General features: G+C 44.7%; 1 protein-coding gene across 29 annotated transcripts in view; it reads right to left on the bottom strand.

Moving 5' to 3' along the window:
• MAPK8IP3 (mitogen-activated protein kinase 8 interacting protein 3) overlaps positions 1–9,253 on the bottom strand; it is a 63,239-nt gene extending 53,986 nt beyond the window's left edge. For 28 of the 29 annotated variants that reach the window (XM_033073884.2, XM_033073882.2, XM_033073880.2 and 25 more), the window contains exons 1-3: positions 8,848–9,253; positions 878–998; positions 57–127 (exon numbers count right to left, since the gene is read on the bottom strand). In XM_033073884.2, coding sequence (XP_032929775.1) covers positions 57–127; positions 878–998; positions 8,848–9,165 — 510 coding nt within the window. In that variant the 5' untranslated portion in view covers positions 9,166–9,253. The remainder of the gene's footprint in view (positions 1–56; positions 128–877; positions 999–8,847) is intronic. The other variant, XM_033073877.2, reaches the window with a different exon arrangement.
• Between the last annotated feature and the right edge of the window lie 12,162 nt (positions 9,254–21,415).

The raw sequence follows: 21,415 nt of genomic DNA on the forward strand, positions 1-21,415 counted from the left end.
ACATGATATAGTCATGTGGATAAAGAGTTTATTTATTTAGAAAGATGATATCCTACCTCTGTGTGACGCTGATGTAGAGCATTATACTCCTTCTTCATTTCCGATTCACGTTCTTCCAGTCGAGAAACTGCCAAGAGAAGATCCCAACTATCAGCTAACACACACCTGGCTCTCAAAATAAACTATTTGAGAAACAAAGCCTATTTTTTTTAGATATTAATTTACACCTACTGAATAAAACAAACAGAAGCAGAATTGTGGGATTTGTTCTTTGTTACAAACTTAATTCCTGGGTACTTGCATGTTCCCAATACCAGCAATTTTGCACCACAAACACAATAAAACGACGGAACTTTTTCAGCAGTAGCCCCGTGCCCTCTAAATATCTTAATTTGGCAACAATTTATTGTCTTCTTGAACAGGTTCTTCTGCCCTACTAAAGGAGCAGAAGTACTGGACAAAACACTAGCAAATTCTCAGGGGAACTTCTATGGCTGCACATATTAAAGAAGTATTTGTAAAAACAAATACACAAACTAAGTAATTAACAAACTAATTAATGTGATGATTTTTATAAGAATGGAAGATTCTACAAGGAACAACAGGAAAGCAGGTTCCAAAAGCCCAAATCTTGCACCTTGCATCTGGAGAGACTCACCACAAAAGAGAAGAAATGTAGCCTCTATGGAACTAGTGCGCATACATCCCACCCTTTAGAAAGCTCAGAATTTTACACTAAAGTAAGGGACAACTAGATATTTTGGACTTTGCACAAATTACATTAAAACAAAAAAAGGAAGAAGATTCTTTTTAAAGTAGCACTGTATGTGTGTGGAAGGCATGTATATAATGGTGTCTAGTGAACAGCTTTGCTTACTCTGGTCTGCATAGTTTTTGGTCTTCAGCTCCAGCTGTCGAGTCTGAAATTCAAGGTGTTCCACTTGGATTTGTAATTCTTTCTTCTCCTGTTCCAGGGCATCTTCAAACTCTATGAACTTCTGCATACCAAAGAAGTGGAGAAGGAGGCACTGATGATGATTACATGTAAAGTAAGGTTTGCCCTAACATGACCCTTCCTCTCCTCACATAAACAGAAATATGAGAGAATATAAACTGAGGGAATATAAATTACAAAATCAGAAATAAGCATTTTTAAGCGCTGTAAGTAGCCCCGTAGTATTTAATCAAACTGAATAATCTATTTTACATTAAAAGCATATTGTTATGTTCAATGCATAATAAATATATAAATTATGGTCCAACATGAGTTCTGTTAACCAGTACAACTTTATCATCTTCAACAGTGTTGGTCTTCCTTGTGCCAGGCTGAATTTTGGTTCCTGCTAATTTGATGTCACAGAAGGAAAATTTTATTTTCACAATCACGTATTTAAAAATACCTATGCCAGAAACATTACCAAGAGGCTCACAAAGCCACAGTACTGCAAAGCTATTCCACCAGCTCCAGTACACATCCTGGTCTGGTTTGCAAACCCAAAAATTCAAGTCTTGTTACATTACTCCTGAACAATTCCATCCAAGGAAGCCAGAAGTACAGCATTATTTGCACCAACCAGTTCAGTGACTAGAACACCAACCCAATAGCCGAGCTGCATGAGCATGGCTAGGGTTGGGATCAGGCCTGGATCTGGAACTGCTGAGCATGACAGCGAGAAGCAAATTAAGCCAAGCAGGTTTTAATCCAGCCTTAAAAATGTTTATGGGTCAAGAAGGGCCCACAGGAAGTGACAGAAATCTGTGAAGAGCTCACAAGGCTCTGCTCCTGACTCCACCCCTCTCTCTTCTCCTTGCCAAATCCTCCTTAGGTCCGGGCCCATCAAATTCACCAGCGCATGCACATTGGCTGGAGAAACGTCCTCTGTCTAAAAGCATGGATAATAAGTGTTCTCTCCACAAATGCCACTGCTCAGGGGCATGAGAATTTCAATTTAACAAATTATAGCTTTGTTTTACTCCAAAAGAGACAGACACCAGTAAGAATCTTTTTTGGCGAAGACTCACAGGGAAACTAACACATTTAAATGTTCAATAAGATTATTTTGTTAAATCCTGCACATGAACCAATCTGCACTGCTGTACTCTCAGGGTAAACCCCAGGAGTAACATTCCCTATTGCTTTTTCAGGGCAAACCCCTATTGCACATTTCCTATTGCTTTTACTGGAATGATCAGCAATAACACTAGAGCCATTATAAATTGGAACCTCTCTGCAGGTGACTAAAAGCCACGTTATTTATGATTCTTGCAAACTTTTAGAACTGCTCACTAAATTTGTGGAAACAATGACTCAGTTTGCATTCCTACATACCTGTATTTATAGAAACAATCAAAGACACTTCAGCCACTTCTTGCTTCCCTGCACTCAGTGTTCTGCAATGCCTTTAACCTCTAACTGAACTTTAATTTTATTCCTCTTCCTACTCAAATTTACTGTAATAACAGTTTGGGGTTTTTCCACTCTGTTTTGCATGGAATTTTCTAGAAATGGCAGCAGAATGAATAAGAAAGGAAAAGAAGTCCTAACAGATGCTGACAATGAGCAGCAGAACTGAGAAGCAGCACTTTTACTTGCTCCATCTGGAGGCTGATGGAAAGTATTCCAACAAAGCGTCTTTTCCTGGTATAATCTCCATCTCGTCATACGATTTTGCTGGAAGTACTCTGTGCTAAAGCTTTATTGATGAACCCTTTTAATTACAGCCAAGGTCTAAATCCCCATCACATCACAGTGGCTCAGCTTTCACCACTTTCCTGCTCCCATTTCTCCACCTAGGAAATGTAATATTGCTCCCGCCTCACGCAGGAATGAGGGATTTAGAAGCAATAAAAATGAATGCACATTAGGGAAATAATCCACAGGTTTCTCAACAGTAAATTAAAAAGGAAAAGAAGGTACAAGCCAAATTCTATTTCAGTAACATAGGTCACCTTTAATAGGATTCTTGGATTTGCTACTGCTGTTTTGGTTTAATTCAGAGGAAACTGATTAAGAGATTAATTCTTCTACAAATATGGCTTGGTCTTTTTTCTCATACCTGTCTATTCTGCAACCCAAAAGTAATCAAAGGAACATAGAACTAGAGATGAATTAAGCACCTGGAAAAGAAAGAGACATGGAGACAACGACAGTAAAAATTAATATTGCCTTAAGCGTTTGTAGGGCAGAACAGCATTTTAGATAAAAGCACTGCAGGATGGCCCATCCTGGCGCTGAAGAGATCAGACAATGGCATTTGTGTGCAGGGGGCCAAGGGCTTGACCCAGTTCCTGGCTCTGCAGTACCTTGTACCTGCTCTGACATCAGAACTCATTTAACCTGAGCTCCTCCATGCTCAGCACAAACTCTGACAGCAGAAAAAGTCCCAAATCCAGAGTGAAGTGAACAGCCAACACATCAGAACAAGGAGAGGATTCCTGCCAGGGCTTTGCCTAAGGAAGATGTTCCTAACGTCTAGATGTCACTGCTGCTCATCCTTCATGGCACCAATGAGGTCTCTCCAGGGTATCCAGGCAGGCTTTATTCTTTCTCAGTCAGCCACAACAGACGTTCCATACAGTATCCAGAGAAAAACCTCACCAGCCACTAGAAGCAGCAGAGATTTAACTTACTTCAGTCAGAGATCTAAGCATACCCACAAGTACAGCTTGGAGAAAACCAGCACTTGATGTTCATTCGAGTTACTCTTCTGAACAAGACCCTCCAGAGACAAACAGCAAACTTTATCTCCAGCACAATGCTAGACCACAGGCTCAAAGTTGTGGTTGCGGTCTAAGGCATGTTGCTGCAGATGGCCGAGATGAGCAGCCAGACTGGCTCCAGCATTACTCCTGCCTAAACTCAATCTACCCAGTGCATACCCAGCACACAGGAAATCCCCAGTCACATAGTGCTCTCTACACCAAACTCTGACTTTCCAGGGCGCTGGAAATTTGCAACGGGGCAGGAGAAACAGAGAACACAAACTGTATAAAGCTTTATTTTTTTTTAAAAAAACTTTTTTTTATTAACCAGGCTCCCAGAGGCAATCATACTGCAAGTACACGTTATTGAGTGAATCCAACTGAATTAAACACATATCCATCGGCATTTCACTTTTTCCATTTTGTCTTGGGTTACAATACAGGATGTGATCAAAAGTATCTATTCTATCACCATCTGTTGAGACCAGGTGGGGCAGTGATCCTTATCTCCATGGGAGATACTCTGCTAATGGGCCATCCATTGAAACCAGGTGGGTTTTGTTCTTTATTTTTTCACAACCCATGCTTCCTCCAGGCAGGTATCTTCTGCTAACGGCCCACTGTATGACTGATAAAACTACAGTAATTTCATGACTATAAGGCGCACCCTTTTGACTAAAATTTTGATCAAAACCCAGAAGTGCCCCTTATAATCCAGGGAGCCTTATATATGGACAAAGTTAGGACATTTGCCAACTCGGAAATGTGAGCCGCGAGCCAAGCCGCAAGGGGGAACGGCCCCACGGCGGCGCCGAGCCATGAGGTGGGGGGAGGGGGGGCCCGCGGCAGCACTGAGCTGCGAGAGGGGCAACCCCGCAGGAGCCACAAGCCACACCGCAGCAGTCGAGCCACGCCAGCTGGTGCTGGGAGCGGGTGGGAGTGCCGGGGCCCGTTGCACAGGGATGGCGCCTGGGGCTGCGTTTAAAGGTTACACCAATCTGTGAAAAATGTTTGCAAATTGAGCACGTGCCAGTAAACTCTACACAGGATTCCGTTACTAATTCGTTACTTTGTTGTACGCAGCATAGGTCCTCGCTGCAAAACAAAAGTGCGCCTTATAGTCCAGTGCGCCTTATATATGTTTGGAAATTGGCTGACACCCAGAAGTGGCCCTTATAATCCGGTGTGCCTTACAGTCATGAAATTACTGTACTTCATCCCACTGGGAGATGCTCCAGTCAGGGGGAAGAGCCAAGCCTTTCTTACCAAGATAAAAACAGAGGTTTTGGGACACTAGGGGAGCCCTTTTTCCTCTGAACTTCAGAGGAAAAGCAGACTTCTCCGCATCATCACTAGACCTTCGGAGGGAAACTGCACCCTTTCTACAGAACTACTGCTTCAACTGAACCACATCTGTCACTGCAGGAGGATGTAGCCACCATTTAATGGGACTGCTACCAACACCCTGACTGACAGGGTGTCAGGTTGCATTCTGACTCTCTCAGTGTTTGGGGTTTGTTCTTTGTAGTACTGTATTTCCATTTTAATTTTCCTAGTAAAGAAATGTTATTCCTAATTCCCATATCTTTGCCTGAGAACCCCTTAATTTCAAAAATATAACAATTTGGGTGGAGGGGGTTTACATTATCCATTTTAAAGAGCGGCTCCTGCCTTTCTTAGCAGACACCTGTCCTCCAAACCAGGACACATTTCTTTCAGACAATCCTGGCCCTGTTGAAGCTGTGGGAATTTCTCAGTAGAGAAGAGGAACCAATATATCACCCCAACCCTTTAAACCTCCTGAAAATAACCAGAGGAAACACTAACTTATAAGTGTCCTTTCCATCAGAACATTTTTCTTGCTGTAATATTTACACAAAGCATCAAACTCCATTATAACAGAATAAGAATCCTTATGATTTACTCTCCCGTTTTTCATGTTTTTCATCTGTGTCCAGCCAATCCTTCCTAAATGCTGCACAAATGTTTGATTCCCAAAGATGAAATTCCAAAGTTCTGTGGATGCTAACTCACACTTGCTAAACAGCAAGCCTTCCTAAGGGCAGGGAATATTCACAGAAATCAAATGCACAATTCTGGCCTCAGAATGGTACAATTCCAATAACTTCTGAAAGCAGACACTACAAATACTGCTCTTTCATCATAAACATTTAACAGAAGCATAGAATCACACAACTGGTTTGGGTTGGAAGGGACCTTACAAACCATCTTGTTCCAACACCTTGCTACAGGCAGAGACACTTTCCACTGGACCACATTGCTCAAGCCCCATCCAAACTTGTCCTTGAACACTTCCAGGGATGGGCAGCCACAGCTTCCCTGGGCAACCTGTGCCAGGGCCTCCCCACCCTCACAGCAAACAATTTCTTCCCAATATCCAATCTAACCCTGCCCTCTGTCAGTCTGAAGCCAAGTAGGGGACCAAAAAACCCCAAAGAAACAACCAAACAGCCTCATGGACTTTTTAAATACATCTTAAAATAACCCAGTATACTCTTTACAAAGCACTGTGCCACAATCCCAGTGCCCAGGCTACTAAGTTTGAACACTGCATTGCAAATTTGTTGACTGCATTCTTTCACTTTAGTGCTGCCAAGAGGCAAGAGAAAAATCTGGTGGTGGTGAAGCATACCAGGCTGAGCCTGCTACTGAAGCTGCCCTTGATTTCAGAGGTTTCTCATTCCCAGGTTCTGTACATTTTAATGCCACAGCAATGCCCACCTGTGGTTCTAGTTACTTTGAATTTAATAAATTAATATAAAGCAACTATAACGCAATATCCTGTCAAAGGATCCTGAAAGAGAACAGATCAGTTTTTCATTTTCTCAGTGTCAATTTAATTGTTGTAATTGGAAATCATACACAGAGACTGAGGTCAAATCCTGTTTCCAGGGGAGGATCTTCCCAGCTCTTCCCAGAACTGAAGATCCCATCCAAGACTAGAGGCACAGCCCAGGAAACTGATGCTGCTGGAGAGATGGGATGGACTAGTGGTCACTATGAAACAGCAGCAACGAGCACATTCTGGGAAGAGCAGCATACGAGCACATGTTGAGCAGCAATGCATATTCTGGGAAGAAAAAAGTTTTCTGGTTTTTCATTGTGTACAATTACCAGGTAGACAGCAGAATTCCTTGTCATACACAGATTTTCATCCCCATAATATGTAATTTACTGCAGAGTAAGCAGTGCATGGGAAACAGGTGCAGATAAATAATGTACTTTGTTATAAACCGAGGAAAACTGCAGCTGTGTATTTCATGTATGACCTTGTAATAGGGGTTTGTAGAGGTAGAATGCTCATTTATTCTTATATTATCTAATTATCTATTCCTTTCTGATAACAAGTCTCCTTGCGGACACTTCTCCCACTTACACTGAGCTATGTGTAAGGATGAGAATGTATCTTCATCATCATCACCAGCACTTCTTAAAATCTCACTTTGTAAAAATACCATTGGCAAATGGTATTCTGCCACAGCTCCCAAGTTTCCTTGCAGGGAATGTAATGGCTATCAGTACATTTGCTTCTAGAAAACACATCCTGTATCTAGTAGACCCAGAACAGAAATCCACTACTGTCCAAAGATACAAGATGATTCCAACTGGATCCCCATGTGCAGTCCCATTTTTTTCCCATAAATAGTGCACTTTAAAAAATATTTCTCAGAAGCTGCAAAATGCTGTCTCTATGCAACATAAATAAGCTTAATGTACTCAGAAAAATTTATCAACCCCTACAAGCATTGAAAAGAATTTCAGGATAATTTATTAGTCCGTCAATACATAATTAGAACTCTGGACTCTTGCTTCCAGTATCAATGATGGACCATAACTGTCCTCCCCACCAAGTTACTAAGCTTCTTGCACATGATTATTATGCAAAAAGAACATGTCTATGAAAATCTTGCATGTGCTTTACACCATTCTCCAATTCAACAACTATTTCATTAATTACCACTTCTTTTATTAATTACCCCATATTAACTCAAAACTTGACTCCTAGAAAAGCAACTGAATCTTCAATCTTCTGCTCTTCCTTAATCTAAAAGATAGAAAATCCCCACTTTTTAAAGGAGATGATGTGTTGAAGATAGACTTTTTTCAGCACCAAAGCTCTTATCCCATCTCACAGACTGTCACTCCAAGAGGCTGAACAGCAACCCCTAACGCTCCCAGCCTTCAAGGCTGAAAGGATACTCTGTACGTCAGCAGAGACAGGTGCAGATGCATCAAGACGCCAGAGTGCAGATCACCTCCCCTCTGTCTTGTCTACATCCGAGTCCCTGTAACCCTAGGATTCTCCTTCCTCTCCATCAGAGGGGTGGGATTTCTCATGAGCCACTTCCAAACAACCCCACCAGCTGGGCAACCCTTCCCCGCCTCTCCCGGGAGCACATTCACACTCCAAGAAACGGCAACAATATTGGGAACAATATTATTAAAAATCAAGGCACGGTTTTGATAAAAATAAGTTTCAAAAATAAGAGGTTATACTCTTAAAGCAATTCCTTGCTCCAACGAAACAGCTTACAGCTGACATTGAGAATGTTCGACGGCTGCACAAATTTTAAAAACTATTTTTTACACCACAAATTATGCCGACCCCTCCGGATGCTGTTGGCATTGCAAAGTGAATTCTTAATTCCCCAGGAATTTCACAGGATTGCAGCTATTTCGGTTCGGTTTCCTTCCCTCCCGCTGTCACAGGGCAGCTCAGCCGCAATGGCCCCGGCCCCGCGGTGCGGCGAAGGCAGGCCGAGCCAGGCCCGCCGGGGCCGCAGGAGTCCCGGGGGCGGGAGCCCCGCGCTCCGGCGGGAAGAGATGCGCCTCGCCAGGCCCGGGCCCGCCCCCACACTCCGCTTCTAGAAGGTACCGGCGGCCGCCGTTCCGGGGCTCCCCCCCCTGCCTCCCGCCTCGCTCGAGCCGCGTCCGTCCACCACTGGGGCGCGGGCAGCAGGGACCCGCCAGTGGTGCCGATCGGGGCAACGGAGCGAAGGCCTCTGAGAGCTGGCCCAGCCGCAGCCCTGAGCCGCCCCCGCCACCCCCTCGGCCCTCCCGCTCCCCTGCACTGGGGCCCCCGCCCGGCCGTGGCCAAGATGGTCGCGGGGTGGCGGCACTCACCTCCTCGGCCTGCTTGCGCAGCGCCTTCTCCCGCTCGTACTGCGTGAGCAGCTGCTCGTTGTCCTCCCGCAGCAGCTCCAGCTCCACCTCGTGCTCCTGGTTGTCGGTGAGTACCGAATCTAGGTTCTCCAGCACCGTCACGACCAGCGGCATCAGCTCCTTCACCACCTCCTCGTCGTAGCAGTGGATCAGCCGCTCGAACTCTCGGTAGATGCTGTTGGCGAGGCCCGAGACCCGCTCCGACATCACCGAGCCCGAGCAGTAATCATCTCCCGGATACCCCCCCACGCCGCCATCGTCCAGCTGGATCTCCAGCATCCTGCCGGCCGACAGCCCGCAGCGCCGTACCACTCGGCTCCGCTCCGCGCCCCGCGAACAACGCCGCCGCCGCCGCCACCGGGCGCTGCCCCGCCCCGCCCTGCACGCCGCGTCACGGTCGCGGGCACTGGTCGGGGCGGAGCGCGGCGGCACCGCCCAGAGCTGCTGGTTCGGGGGCGTGGGCTTCTTGCGCTGGAGACGCGAGCGGCGGCGGTGGTGACGGCGAGCCGTCCTCGCAGCACAGCGCGCAGGGAGGGAGCCCGCCCGCCGCCGCGGCACACGAAGTGCCGTGCACTGGGGCCCCACGCTGCGGCGTCAGACGCAGGGACACCGAGCAGGAGCCAGCGCATGCCCGGGTCGGACACGCGCTGGCTCTGGGAGTCGCGTTAGAGACCCGTCACAGTCGCGGGAGTTGAACTTCCAAGATCAGGCAGGGACCTGTAGGAAGGGACCTGTCCAGTCTAGGATGAACTGAAAGCCAAAGAGGGCCAAATTGGCCATCTCAAATTCTAAAAGAAAATCCAGCACAGCCACCGAATTTCATCAGTAGACTTCCCAATGCAACAGCAGCACACACCAAATTACGGGCAGCAGCTCCAACACCCTCGGCAGCCTCCAATCTCCTCAGCAGGTGTCACAGAAGTCAGAGTCTGCCACATCCTGGGCTCAGCTGAGTTTGGGCTGTAGAGTTGGAGGAAGACAGCAGGAATCATTCTTCTCTGTACTGAGGCCAGCCTGGCAGGAGAGAGAAATAAGGGGTTGATTTGGGAAAAGGTTGCCCACACCTTCATTTGGCTTAGCGCTCTGAAGAAGAGTGCAATTCCAAAGTCGTGACTAGCAATGACCCTAAAAGCTTCATATTGCACACAAAAAAAGAACTTTAACCCTAACCAGAAAGTCTAATTGCAATAGGAATATCACATCTCACTGGTAATTAAGAATTTTAAGTTTTATGACTGTTTTGTTGTATGTTACACCATTATAGCTGACTATGTGCTGATAGACTATAGATTCAGAGCATAGCAGCTTTCAGACAACTGCTTTTATAGCAAAAACCTATTTGTCTCTAAAAAAAGGAAATTGAAAGGGAAGGAATGGAATGGAATGGAATGGAATGGAATGGAATGGAATAGGTGTAGTTCACTTGGAAAGGTCCTACAATAATTGAGGCTCAGGTGTAATTAGTTATGGGATGGATCACCAGTAGATCATGAGGCATCAGATTTTCAAATGTTTCCACACAGAGCAGGCCCAGACAAGCACAACAGAGGCACTGAGTGCATAGATAAAAGAAACAAATGTGAAAAAACTGTGAAGAAACTCCTGCTCAAAAATTTAAAATCCAAGTCACCCATGTTGGGCCTTAATTCACTCTGTCTTGTATGGGAAACTTTATAGATCAAGTGTTGTACTGTCATTCACAACAAACACAGGATGGCAACAAACATGAGAGCGTGCTCTATTAAATGCGTGATTGCATTTAAAATATTATGAATAAAAATGTAAAAGTGAATAGAGAGAATAGCAAGGCAGGCAAAGAGAGGTAAGGCTTATTCACTAATTCCTTATTACACTGAACTTCTAATCTCATGTAATGTTGAGAGCATGTAAAAACATTTATTAAGTTTTCTCGCATTCTGCCCAAATACATAAGAAACTGAAACAATGAAAGTGTCACAAACTAAAGTCTATTGAATCACAGAGACTGATGAGCTCATGGCATTACCCACTCTTTCGACTGTAATCCCAACACGTCTAGCAGGCATCCCTGAGGGGAGGGGATATCAGCTGAACTGCATCTCCCTTACTGGAACAGAATCCTGGTTCAGGCCCAGTGACATTGTTACAACTCCTGCTGAAAGACAGTGATTGCCTTAACTTAAATTGTAAATTAAAATATACATTCCTATATTTATAAATTCATAAATAACTTCAAGTTTAGAGATGAGTCAAGAAATGGCAGGAATGCTAGGTGCTACCATGCGTGAGAAAGAGTTAAAATACCACTTCCAGATGAAAGCTGGCAAGCAAAACATTTCCTTATTCTACCCTTTTGGGATTTTATTGTATCTGGCATGGGAGTTCATCTAGAATTCAACTTGTTATTTGCTTAGCACTAACAGTAAACTGAAAACTGACTGTGTTATGGACATGCAATTGTGTTACAGCTGCAAGGTCCATTTCCTGAAGAGCTTACCTTTTCAAGTAGGCAAAATAAAGGCAAAAGGAGTGAGAAATGGATAGAAACACTGAGACAATGCAAGGAAAATCAGGATTCTTTTGTAATAACCATATGATCTCAAATTAACTATTGGGATTTTTTTCCCCTGGACAGTTGGAATGTTGCTTTGTGAAAGAGTAAGTATTTTTAGGTGTCTTGGTTTGAAAGACACATGTCTGCCAAGGAAGGTGAGAACCTCCCTTGGAACAGAAAATGTGACTCCCTTCCCTCCAAATTATTTTAACTCTGAAATTACAGGGCTTTCAGGCAAAGATACAGTAAAAGGAATAACAGTTATTTACTAGTAGATAGATATAGATATAGATATAGATATAGATATAGATATAGATATAGATATATAGATAGATATAGATAGATATATAGATATACAGATATATAGATATAGATATAGATAGATAGATAGATAGATAGATAGATAGATAGATAGATAGGTAGATAGATACAGTAATTTCACAACTATAAGGCGCACCCTTTTGACTAAAACTTGCCCCTGAACCCGGAAGTGCGTCTTATAGTCTGGTGCGCCTTATATGATGGACAAAGTTGCGACATTTGCCAACCCGGAAGTGCGAGCCGCAATGGGGGGCGTCACCGGCCAGCCCCCTGCTAGTCCCCTCCACACTGGCAGGGTGTCACCGGCCAGCCCCCTGCTAGCCCCCGCAGCGTGGGCTGGGTGGCACCGGCCAGGCACCAGCCAGCCCCCGGCCAGCAGGAACCGCACAGGGAGAGAGGGAGCAGGCAGCGCCGCGCCACCCCGAGCCATGAATGGTCCTGAGCCGTGGCGGCCCCGAGCCGCCCTGAACCACAGCAACCCCGAGGTGTGAGCCATGGCCGCCCCAAGCCGTGGCCGCCCCGAGCCCCGCCTCACCAGCCAGGGGCGGGTGGGAGTGCCAGGCCCCACTCACAGGGAGGGCGCCTGGGGCTGCGTCTAAAGGCTACACCAATCTGTGAAAAATGTTTGCAAATTGAGCACATGCCAGTAAACTCCACGATTGCAGGATTCCATTACTAATTCGTTACTTTGTTGCACACGGCATGGATCTTCGCGGCACAAAAAAAGTGTGCCTTATAGTCCAGTGTGCCTTATATGATCTACAAAGTTGCGAAATTTGCCATCTCCCAGGGGGTGCACCTTATGGTTGTGAAATTACTGTATATGTGCAACAAGGCAAACAAACAACAACCCCATCGGCAATCACAAACAAAAAACTACAAACCCAGTCCCAGCCTTGTCCCGACCACAGGCACCTTCCCCTGCAGTGCAGTTCCGTGCACAGCCGCCAGGGGCGCTGGTGGCTCCCAGCCAGGCAGGGTGGGTGCAGTGATTCTCCCGTGGCAGGCTGGAGGGGGCCTTGTGGCCGCCTTGCCACACAGTGATGGAGCCTCAGCTGGCGAGACAGAGAGAAAAGGGACTTTACCTACAAACCCGCAGGGGCAGCCGGTCCCGGTGCCCCTCCAGGTGGAAAAATGGGCTGTAGCAGGAACCTCAGAGCACTGCCTGGAACAGCCGAGGTGGGCACACCCAGGGTGGCAAACCAAATATAGCAGAAAATTCTGCGACCTTAGCAGGAGCCTCAGGACTCAAGTGGAGGCGGGGTGTTTGGGTTAGGGTATAGTGAAAAAGCGGCAGAAGGCAGTGGGCTGCGCAGCAACAGCCAGGCTTCTCCGTAGCAGTTGCCACACGCACCCGGGAGACATGCCCAGTGGAAAGAGGGAAGGGTTCGATATCCCGGGTTTACCCTGGAGGCACCCGAGTAGGTGGAGAGGAGCCTTTCTAGTCAGATCAGGTATTACTAAAGTCCCAGTTCAAAGGGAGCAGTTCTTAGGAGCAGAGGCTCACCCAGGGTAAGGAAGAAAGCAGTAACAGGCTGGACTGTGGCAGCAAATTCCCTCGTGGTAGCAGCAGTTCGACCATTCCCCTCTCATCCCAAGACAGAAAGAGACAAGCCGACCCCAGCCCCCTGACCCCCCACCCAAAAGTCTCCAGATATCTTTGCCCTTCCCAAGAGAAAAGTCCATGGCTGAGAGTCTGCAGACAGCTGCACTCCTTCAGCCCACCTTGGACAGTTCTTTTGTCTCTCTTAAGTACTCCTCATTATTATCTCTAAGGCAACAGATGAGAGAAAATTCCCAGGGAGACGACAAAAATCCTAACATTAAGTTTCTACTTTGATGGCACACAAACAAGGGAAATATGATATTGTTTTTAGTACCTAGAATTCACCTTTAAATCATATTGAGCTGAAATTCAAGGTGTTGTTTCTACAGAAAAAAGATGGACCACAATACCATACGAGAGGTGTGGTAGAGGAAGAATTTATGTAAACCAGGTTTTCTTTACAAGTGATTATTCTTGTTTAAAAATACATGGACCACAGGAACTACTTGTGCTTTCTATCAATAAGGCAGTATCTGTAGGGGTAACTGACAAGCTTTAGCTCCCGGATGGGAATATATAAAACTTTTTTAAAAAGCTTTATCTCTGTCTAGAATAAGAACAGGTTGGTAGCACTCCTATTTGAACGTTTAAAAGAAATGTGTGATTTGGCTTCAAATTCTAAGAAAATTAATCCACAAACACCAGAGATTTATGTCCAAAAAGGAAACAGAGGAGTCCTGTAACTTTATTCGAATAAGGAAGAGGCCATCCGGCGTTTCCCCTGGGGTCTCTCAGATTTTTTGAGGACTCACCCTCCTTTTTATCCTAATTTCCTGGCTGCAAATTTCCTCTCTTTCCCCATTGGCTGAAGTACTTGAGAGCGGTATAGACTTTCTGAAATGCCTAATACTTAAGATCCCCTTCTAATGTATAAACCTCCACCCTTTGTCTTTTCCTTGTGTCACTCAGTGGAATTCCATACGGAATTTATGATACTTCCCACTTTTTCTTTCATCTCTCAGTATTCAATTTTATTTATCAGCAGACCTACAGTTTGGTTGTGAAGATAAATCTGTCGTTCCATTTATCAGTGAGTGGAATCCTTCCGATTGTTTTTTTTATTTCTTAATGTCTAGCTTTATTTACCAGACCCACAAGGCACGATGGGCGGTGGTTAAAAACCACTTTGAAAGCATTGGGTGAGGGATCTTTCAAAAATTGGGAGCTGCATCTAGCAAAGACCACCTGGTTAGTTAAGACCTGAGGCTCCACCAGATCAGTTTTTCTGGCCTGGGGCAAAAGTCCCTTTGTTTCTGCAGTGGATTCCCATATTCATATAGTTTCCTTTCTCCACAGTGGATTGGACAAAAACAGTTTCGGTGCAGCGATGAATTTTGATGTGTGCAGATTTTGATTTACTGGGACTGGGTATTGAAATGTAGGTTTTCCTGAGGACTCTGGTTGTTTTGATTGGTGGCAATTATCAAATCTTCATGGCTGGAGAGTTTCTTGGACTGGCTCATAACGAGTTACCTCATTATGAGGGCTGCTTCTATTAACTTGCTAATTGCGACTTTGTTAGCATCTGCAGCACCGGAATCCTGCGAAGCAATCTTTTCTCCTCTCTGTGTCACAGGGTACCTAAAGTTACTTTATTAAATTCTTTATACAAACATGATTTATCTTTCACAAAACATGAATTACTTTATAACATATATCACAATCCCTCCCCTTTTACATAAACATATTAACTCATGTTCCCTTATCCCTTTCCCTTAATCCTCTTCTGATTCTTTACTATTATTTTATTTTTCTAGTGATTTTTTTCAACAATTTTGATAAGTGAAGTTATCCCTTTTTATTCTTTTTTTTTATTTGCTAGTACTTTTACTGCATTGGTTTTTACTTTTTTTTCTCCCAATTTTATTATTTTGAACATTCTATTACCTCTTAGTTTTGTAGTGAGTTCTGGATCCATGGGCATGGCTGCTGTTTGCATACTTTGCACTACTGAGTGTATTAATCTAATAAAACATGGTATAGACAAGGTAGAAAGATAATTCTAGTTACTGAGCAGAGTACAAAATATACTACCTTTTTCCACCATGCCCCCTCAAATAACTGGTTCTACCAAGAGACCTGGAGAATGGAATTCTATTTCTATATGGGCATATTTGTTACCTTTTTTATTTCTGCAGCCAGTCCCCTGACAGTTTCTCCATAATCGTTAATTTCTATACAGCATTTTGATTTATTTAATTTCCCACAGACTCCCCCTTCTTCGGCTAAAAACATAATCTAATACTATTCTGTTTTGATACACAAAGGCCCACATTTGGGAATGCTTTTCGGCCAATAACTAAAGGGCATCTGAAGTATGGTTTGACATAATTTTTATCACTGCTTGTAGCTTTATTAATCTGTTTAACAGGTAAACTGGAGTTCTGTATTCCCAACTCCCATCCTGTGCTCATGTTGCAGGGCCATAATATTTTATTATCCTTACACCAGGCCATTCCTCTTGGCTACCACTTACATCAGGATGTTTCCTTTTTAATTCTCTTTTTTCTCTGTTCAAGGTCTCATAGAGAGGTGCCCCTAACAACCCACTGTTAGATCTCATCAGAGTAAAGAGGCTGAATCATTCCCAGAGTGCATGATCTCTTTCATTTTTGTGGTAACTCACTGAATGCTTTTTTTCCACATACCTAGTATATTCCATGAGGGCTCTCCATGGAATTTCTGTGTTGCTTGGTTCACCCTAATAAGTACAGTAATTTCACGACTATAAGTTGCACCCTTTTGACTAAAATTTGGGCCCGAAGCCGGAAGTGTGCCTTATGGTCCGGTGTGCCTTATATAATGTACAAAATTACCAAATTTGCCAACCCGGAAGTGAAAGCAGCGAGGCGGGGCGGCACCAAGGGAGCGCCGAGTAGCGATGGGGGGGCGGCCGCGAACGGCCCCAGGTGCCAGGAGCAGCACAGGCAGGGAGGTCACGGGCAGTCCCAAGCACAAGGAGCAGCGCTGTCAGGGAGGCAGGGGGCGGCCCAGGCGGCCCCAGGCACCGGGAGCAGCACTGGCAGGGAGGCAGGGGGCGGTCCTAGGCACCTGGAGCAGCGCGGGCAGGGAGGCATTACTACTTCGTTACTTTATTGCGCGCGGCACGGATCCTCACTGCAAAAAAAAAAAGTGCTCCTTATAGTCTGGTGCGCCTTATATAATGTATATTGTTGCTAAATTTGCCGACTCTCGGAGGTGTGCCTTATAATCCGGCGTGCCTTTATGGTAGTGAAATTACTGTACTTAGTTTTTCCAGTGATTGGTAAGGATCAGCTCCAGAACCTTTGTTCCAACAAAGTCCAATCTTGTCACTTCACTTACAGTTGTTCGTTATTTCGAGGGTCCAGTACCCAGCAGGGGGTTCTGGTTGCCAGATCTTACTTTTGTTATTTGAATTTACTGCTAGGGTGGATATACATGGGGCGAACCCTACCACCTTGTATACTCCCTTCCCTCCCAGCTGATACAAATTGTTCCAACTACTCTCATTTTCAAAATCTAACTTTCAGGATTTTGGAGTGTTTTGGAGATATGTATACTATCACCTCTCAAGAGCTGCTCTGGAGTTAAACTCTCACCTTTTCAGGGCCACTTTTCCACTTTTCCACTTAAGTCCTCCACAGATCCAGCAATTGGACAACTCCAATTCCATTGCAATTTTTTACATTAGGTCTATAAACAAATTCTTGTTTGAGTTCGGCAATTCCCAGTCATTATATTGTTTTTCTAATTGATCATATTGCTTACTCAAGGTCCTTAATGTTTCCTGTTTCAGTCTCTTTTTTCTCATTTTTGATTCTTGTTTTTCTTATTTCTAAGGCCACCTATTTCATTTTGCTTTCGGGATCAATGCCTTCCCTGTCTCTTGAAAAACAGAAAGTGTTATCAAATTGTGCACAGATCTGGTCGTCATTTTCCCCAAGGAGGTCAATGATGACGGGTTCACTGTTAGTGATTATCCCATTTTCATACCTTAAATTCTTGCCCACCAAGTACGTTTTGCTCCCCAGGATACACATTTTTAATTGAGTATGGTAATAGCACAATAGATTTACTTGAAAGTAAGCCGCAAACACTGACTTCTTCTTTCCCCCTACCCATACTGTACGGTTACATTGATGACATGTGGGAATGGGTACTTGGTTTGTGTTTCTTTCCTGGATGTTGTGAGCGACTGTCTTTGACTGCCCGTTCTCATATCTTGCCTCAAAGTTATAACATATTATTTTCCCGTCTAATTCACACCTGGCATATAGAGTGCCATTAAAGGTACAATACCCATCTTTTCCCCTACTGGTGCAATTGACTGGGCCAGGGTGTGCCAGGGTGTTAATCCGTGGGTATTCCCTACACTTATTACTGGGGCTTTGTTCCACAGGGCTTATGGAACTCCTTGGGTATGCGTTAATTGGTTGGCACACGACTCAGGCTCACTAGGATTCCCCATAGGCGTACTTCTCTGCCTTTGCCTATGCCCACCGGGTTGCGTCTAGTGGCGAGGTAAACCATCTTTTTGGCAGCAGAAGTATTTTTCTGGGGACTAACACCCAAGTTGAGCCGCATACCGTGTCTTAAAGATACCCTACCTAGATAATTTGACCATGTCTACCCCAAAGGGTACTTTATTCGACCTTCGACACTCCACTGCTAAAATTTGAGCCCCCACTCTAGTTTTCCACTAACCCCGTGCCAGTACAAGAGAAACCACTCTGGAGAGGCTAAATCAATGAGATTCAAGTTAGTGGCAAGCATGAGGAGTTCGTCAGTCAGAGACAGCTCTTCTTCGAGACACTTAGTGCACAGGCTCCTAGGTCTAGCTCCCCAAATACAATGTGTGACCCAAACCCCGTGACAAATATTGCACCTGAAATGGACAAACAGAAAATATGCACACCCAGGAGTTATACACCGTATTTGATCCTTGTTGTTTGTTTACTTGACCGGCGCAGCTTTATCTTGAGATTCCCTGGAGAGGAAGCAACTTTCCACTTGGGTGTTTCCTCCCTTTCGATCTTTTTCACCCAAGAAGCGTGTGTCCAGCCCTTTTCTGCTGTCTGGACTGCTGTGTCTGTGGTCAAAAGGACAGGAAAAGGACCTTCCCAGTGAGGAGAGAGGGGGACCTCTTTCCAAGTTTTTATAAGAACCCGATCTCCTGGTTGGATTTTGTGTATGACGAACCCCAAAGGAGCATTTTGTGTTATAATTCCCTGTTTTCGCAATTTCTGCAAATTTTTATTTATTGCTATTAGGTAGGGTTGTATTTGTCTATTCTCTATCCTAGGATGTCCCACCAGCATTCTATGGTTATAAGGCATTCTATATAACATTTCAAAAGGAGACAACTCTGTTTCAGAATGAGGCATGATTCTGATATTTAATAATGCTAAGGGGAGACATTTCAGCTAGGACATTTTTGTCTTTATTATTAATTGTGATAATTGAGCTTTTAATGTCTGATTCATTCTCTCGACTTTTCCCGAACTCTGGGGATGCTACGGGGTATGATATTCCCACTGAATTCCTAAAGCTTCAGCCAATTGTTTAATAATTTTTGAGGTGAAATGCGTTCCTTGATCTGAGTCTATATAATTGATTATTCCATATCGGGGAATAATTTCCTCCAGAATAAATTTTGATATGGTTTGGGCTGTAGTCCTAGAGCTTGGGAAAACCTCCAGCCAATGGGTCAATTTGTCTACTAGTACTCGCAAAAATTTATATCTTCTCACATTTGGTAATTCCGTAAAATCTACTTGGATCCTTTCGAATGGATGGCATGCCATAGGGTGACTTCCCCAGATTACCTGTCGTGTCTGGCCTTATTAACATTCGCATACTAGGCATCTTTGTCCCTCCTGTTTAGCCAGTTCATAAATCCCTTTACACTCAAAAAACCTTAGAAACTGCCAGGGCCTGGGAACTCCAATTGTAGATGTAACCTTTTAAAAATCTTTTTAGTGTAGTTCTTAGATACTAACTCCCTCCCATCTGGTAATCTCCACTTACCTTCTTCCAATGTTCCCCCTATCTTTTTGTACTCCTCAATCTCTTTTTGGGTTAGGGTTAGGGTTAGGGTTAGGGTTAGGGTTAGGGTTAGGGTTAGGGTTAGGGTTAGGGTTAGGGTTAGCGTTAGGGTCAGGGTCAGGGTTAGGGTTAGGGTTAGGGTTAGGGGTTAGTGTTAGGGTTAGCGTTAGGGTTAGGGTTAGGGGTTAGGGTTAGGGTTAGGGGTTAGGGTTAGGGTTAGGGTTTGGGGAGAGTAGAGTGGCAATCCCTGTTACCCTTTCAGGGTCTAGTTTCTTTTTCCCCTTTACTAGCTAATGCCCCAAATATTTTACCTCAGGTTCAGTAAATTGTAATTTTGTCTTGGAAATCTTTAGTCCCTTGTTTCCCAAGAAATTTAGGAACTTTATGGAACTTGTTCTGACGTCTTCTTCCTTTTGACTGGCCACTAGTAAATCATCCACATACCTTAACAACTTTGTTCCTTCTACCGACATGAATTGGCTTAGCAGCTGTTCAAGGGCCTGGTCGAACAGGTTAGGTGAGTTTACAAATCCCTGTGGTAGGGAAGTCCACCTGTATTGCTGTTTATGATTAGTATGTGGATCTTCCCATTGAAAGGCAAAATAGTCCCTACTGTCTTCAGCTAAGGGACAAGTCCAGAATGCGTCCTTTAAATATATTACACTATACCAGGTATCTTCCAGAGAAATTTTATTTAATAATGGGTTTGGGTTTGGGACAGTAGGGAATAAAGTTTTAGTCCTCATGTTTACTTCTCTAAGATCTTGTACCAACCTGTTGCCTTCGTTGGGGGAGAACGAAGGCAAGTGGCGACCTGGCTAGAGCGGGCCACGGCGAACACACACACATACACGCTTACAATCCCAGTCGCCGGACAAATCACTCGCTACACTGATGCAGTCGACGGTGAAATGCATTTATTGCTCGGCAAACACGGGCTTAAGTAACTTCGATACAGCTGTGATTGGCTAATGCCATGGAGAGGGCGGGGTCTAACTCCTCGTGCATAACGACGTCTTCTGAGCGAACTTTCTAGCTCACCACATTTCCCCCCTCTCCATGACCGATTAAGCCTTCGCAGCTGTGCGAAACTGATGTTAGTAACAACTCGTGAAACATATTAGTAACAACACACGAACTATTTTAAACGTGTAAACGCAATCGCAACTTGGTTATAACTTATCTAGTCCAACAATGAAAAGGGAACCGAACATTAACACGGGTACAACAACTGCAACTAGTCCCACTAGGGTGAACACATGGGTGGTAAACAGGGCTGTTGGGTAAACAGGGGAATTGAACTGGTTCCATTGTCGGAGCATTTGGCCGTGACGTTGGAACTTGTCTTCGAGTTGTTCGCTTGGCTGATGAAGCAGGTTTGGCAACAACAGGACACCGAAGCACAAAGATGGAACACGAGGCTGATGAGATGGATCACGGCAGCGAACCTGTCAAAAGAAACTCAAGAGATTTCGTTAGTTTCATTGGTTTTGTTAGACAGCATGGGCTTTATGGATTTTAATGTGCACCACTTGATGACATCATCATTTTTTACTGCCCATTACAACTAGCTTCCATTGTTTCTTTAGCGCAGGAAGCTTCTGCTGTCTCCAGAGCAGTCACTGTTTCAGAGGTTAGCTCCAGTTCACTTGCTGTGGTGTCATCACTCACATTCTTTCTAGTCTCTGGCACTGTCTTAGCAGTGCATCCTCCACAGTAACACTCAGTTTGGCTGAATTTCTTCCTCTTCTCTTGCCTGTTACCTGCAGCTGAGTCCGTGCACCAGGGCACTGGCAGAGGAATTCTCGCATGTGTGGGCACGCTCCTGCCTGGACTGCTGGATGGGGACCCGGTGCCCCTCCAGGAGGAGCGCCCGCAGTCCTGGTGCGAGAAGAAGCCGATGGAGGGACTGCTGCGTGGATGGGAGCTAGATGTTCTTCTTCTGTGACTGGCTGGTTCGATGCCCAGATGCCTTGGGGCAAATCTCCTGTCTTTCTCCCCGCTTCTTTTCCCTGTGTTTTTTGGTTTTTTTTTTTTTTTTT

This window comes from Catharus ustulatus, chromosome 16 (assembly GCF_009819885.2).
Source record: "Catharus ustulatus isolate bCatUst1 chromosome 16, bCatUst1.pri.v2, whole genome shotgun sequence".
Classification (NCBI taxonomy): domain Eukaryota; kingdom Metazoa; phylum Chordata; class Aves; order Passeriformes; family Turdidae; genus Catharus; species Catharus ustulatus.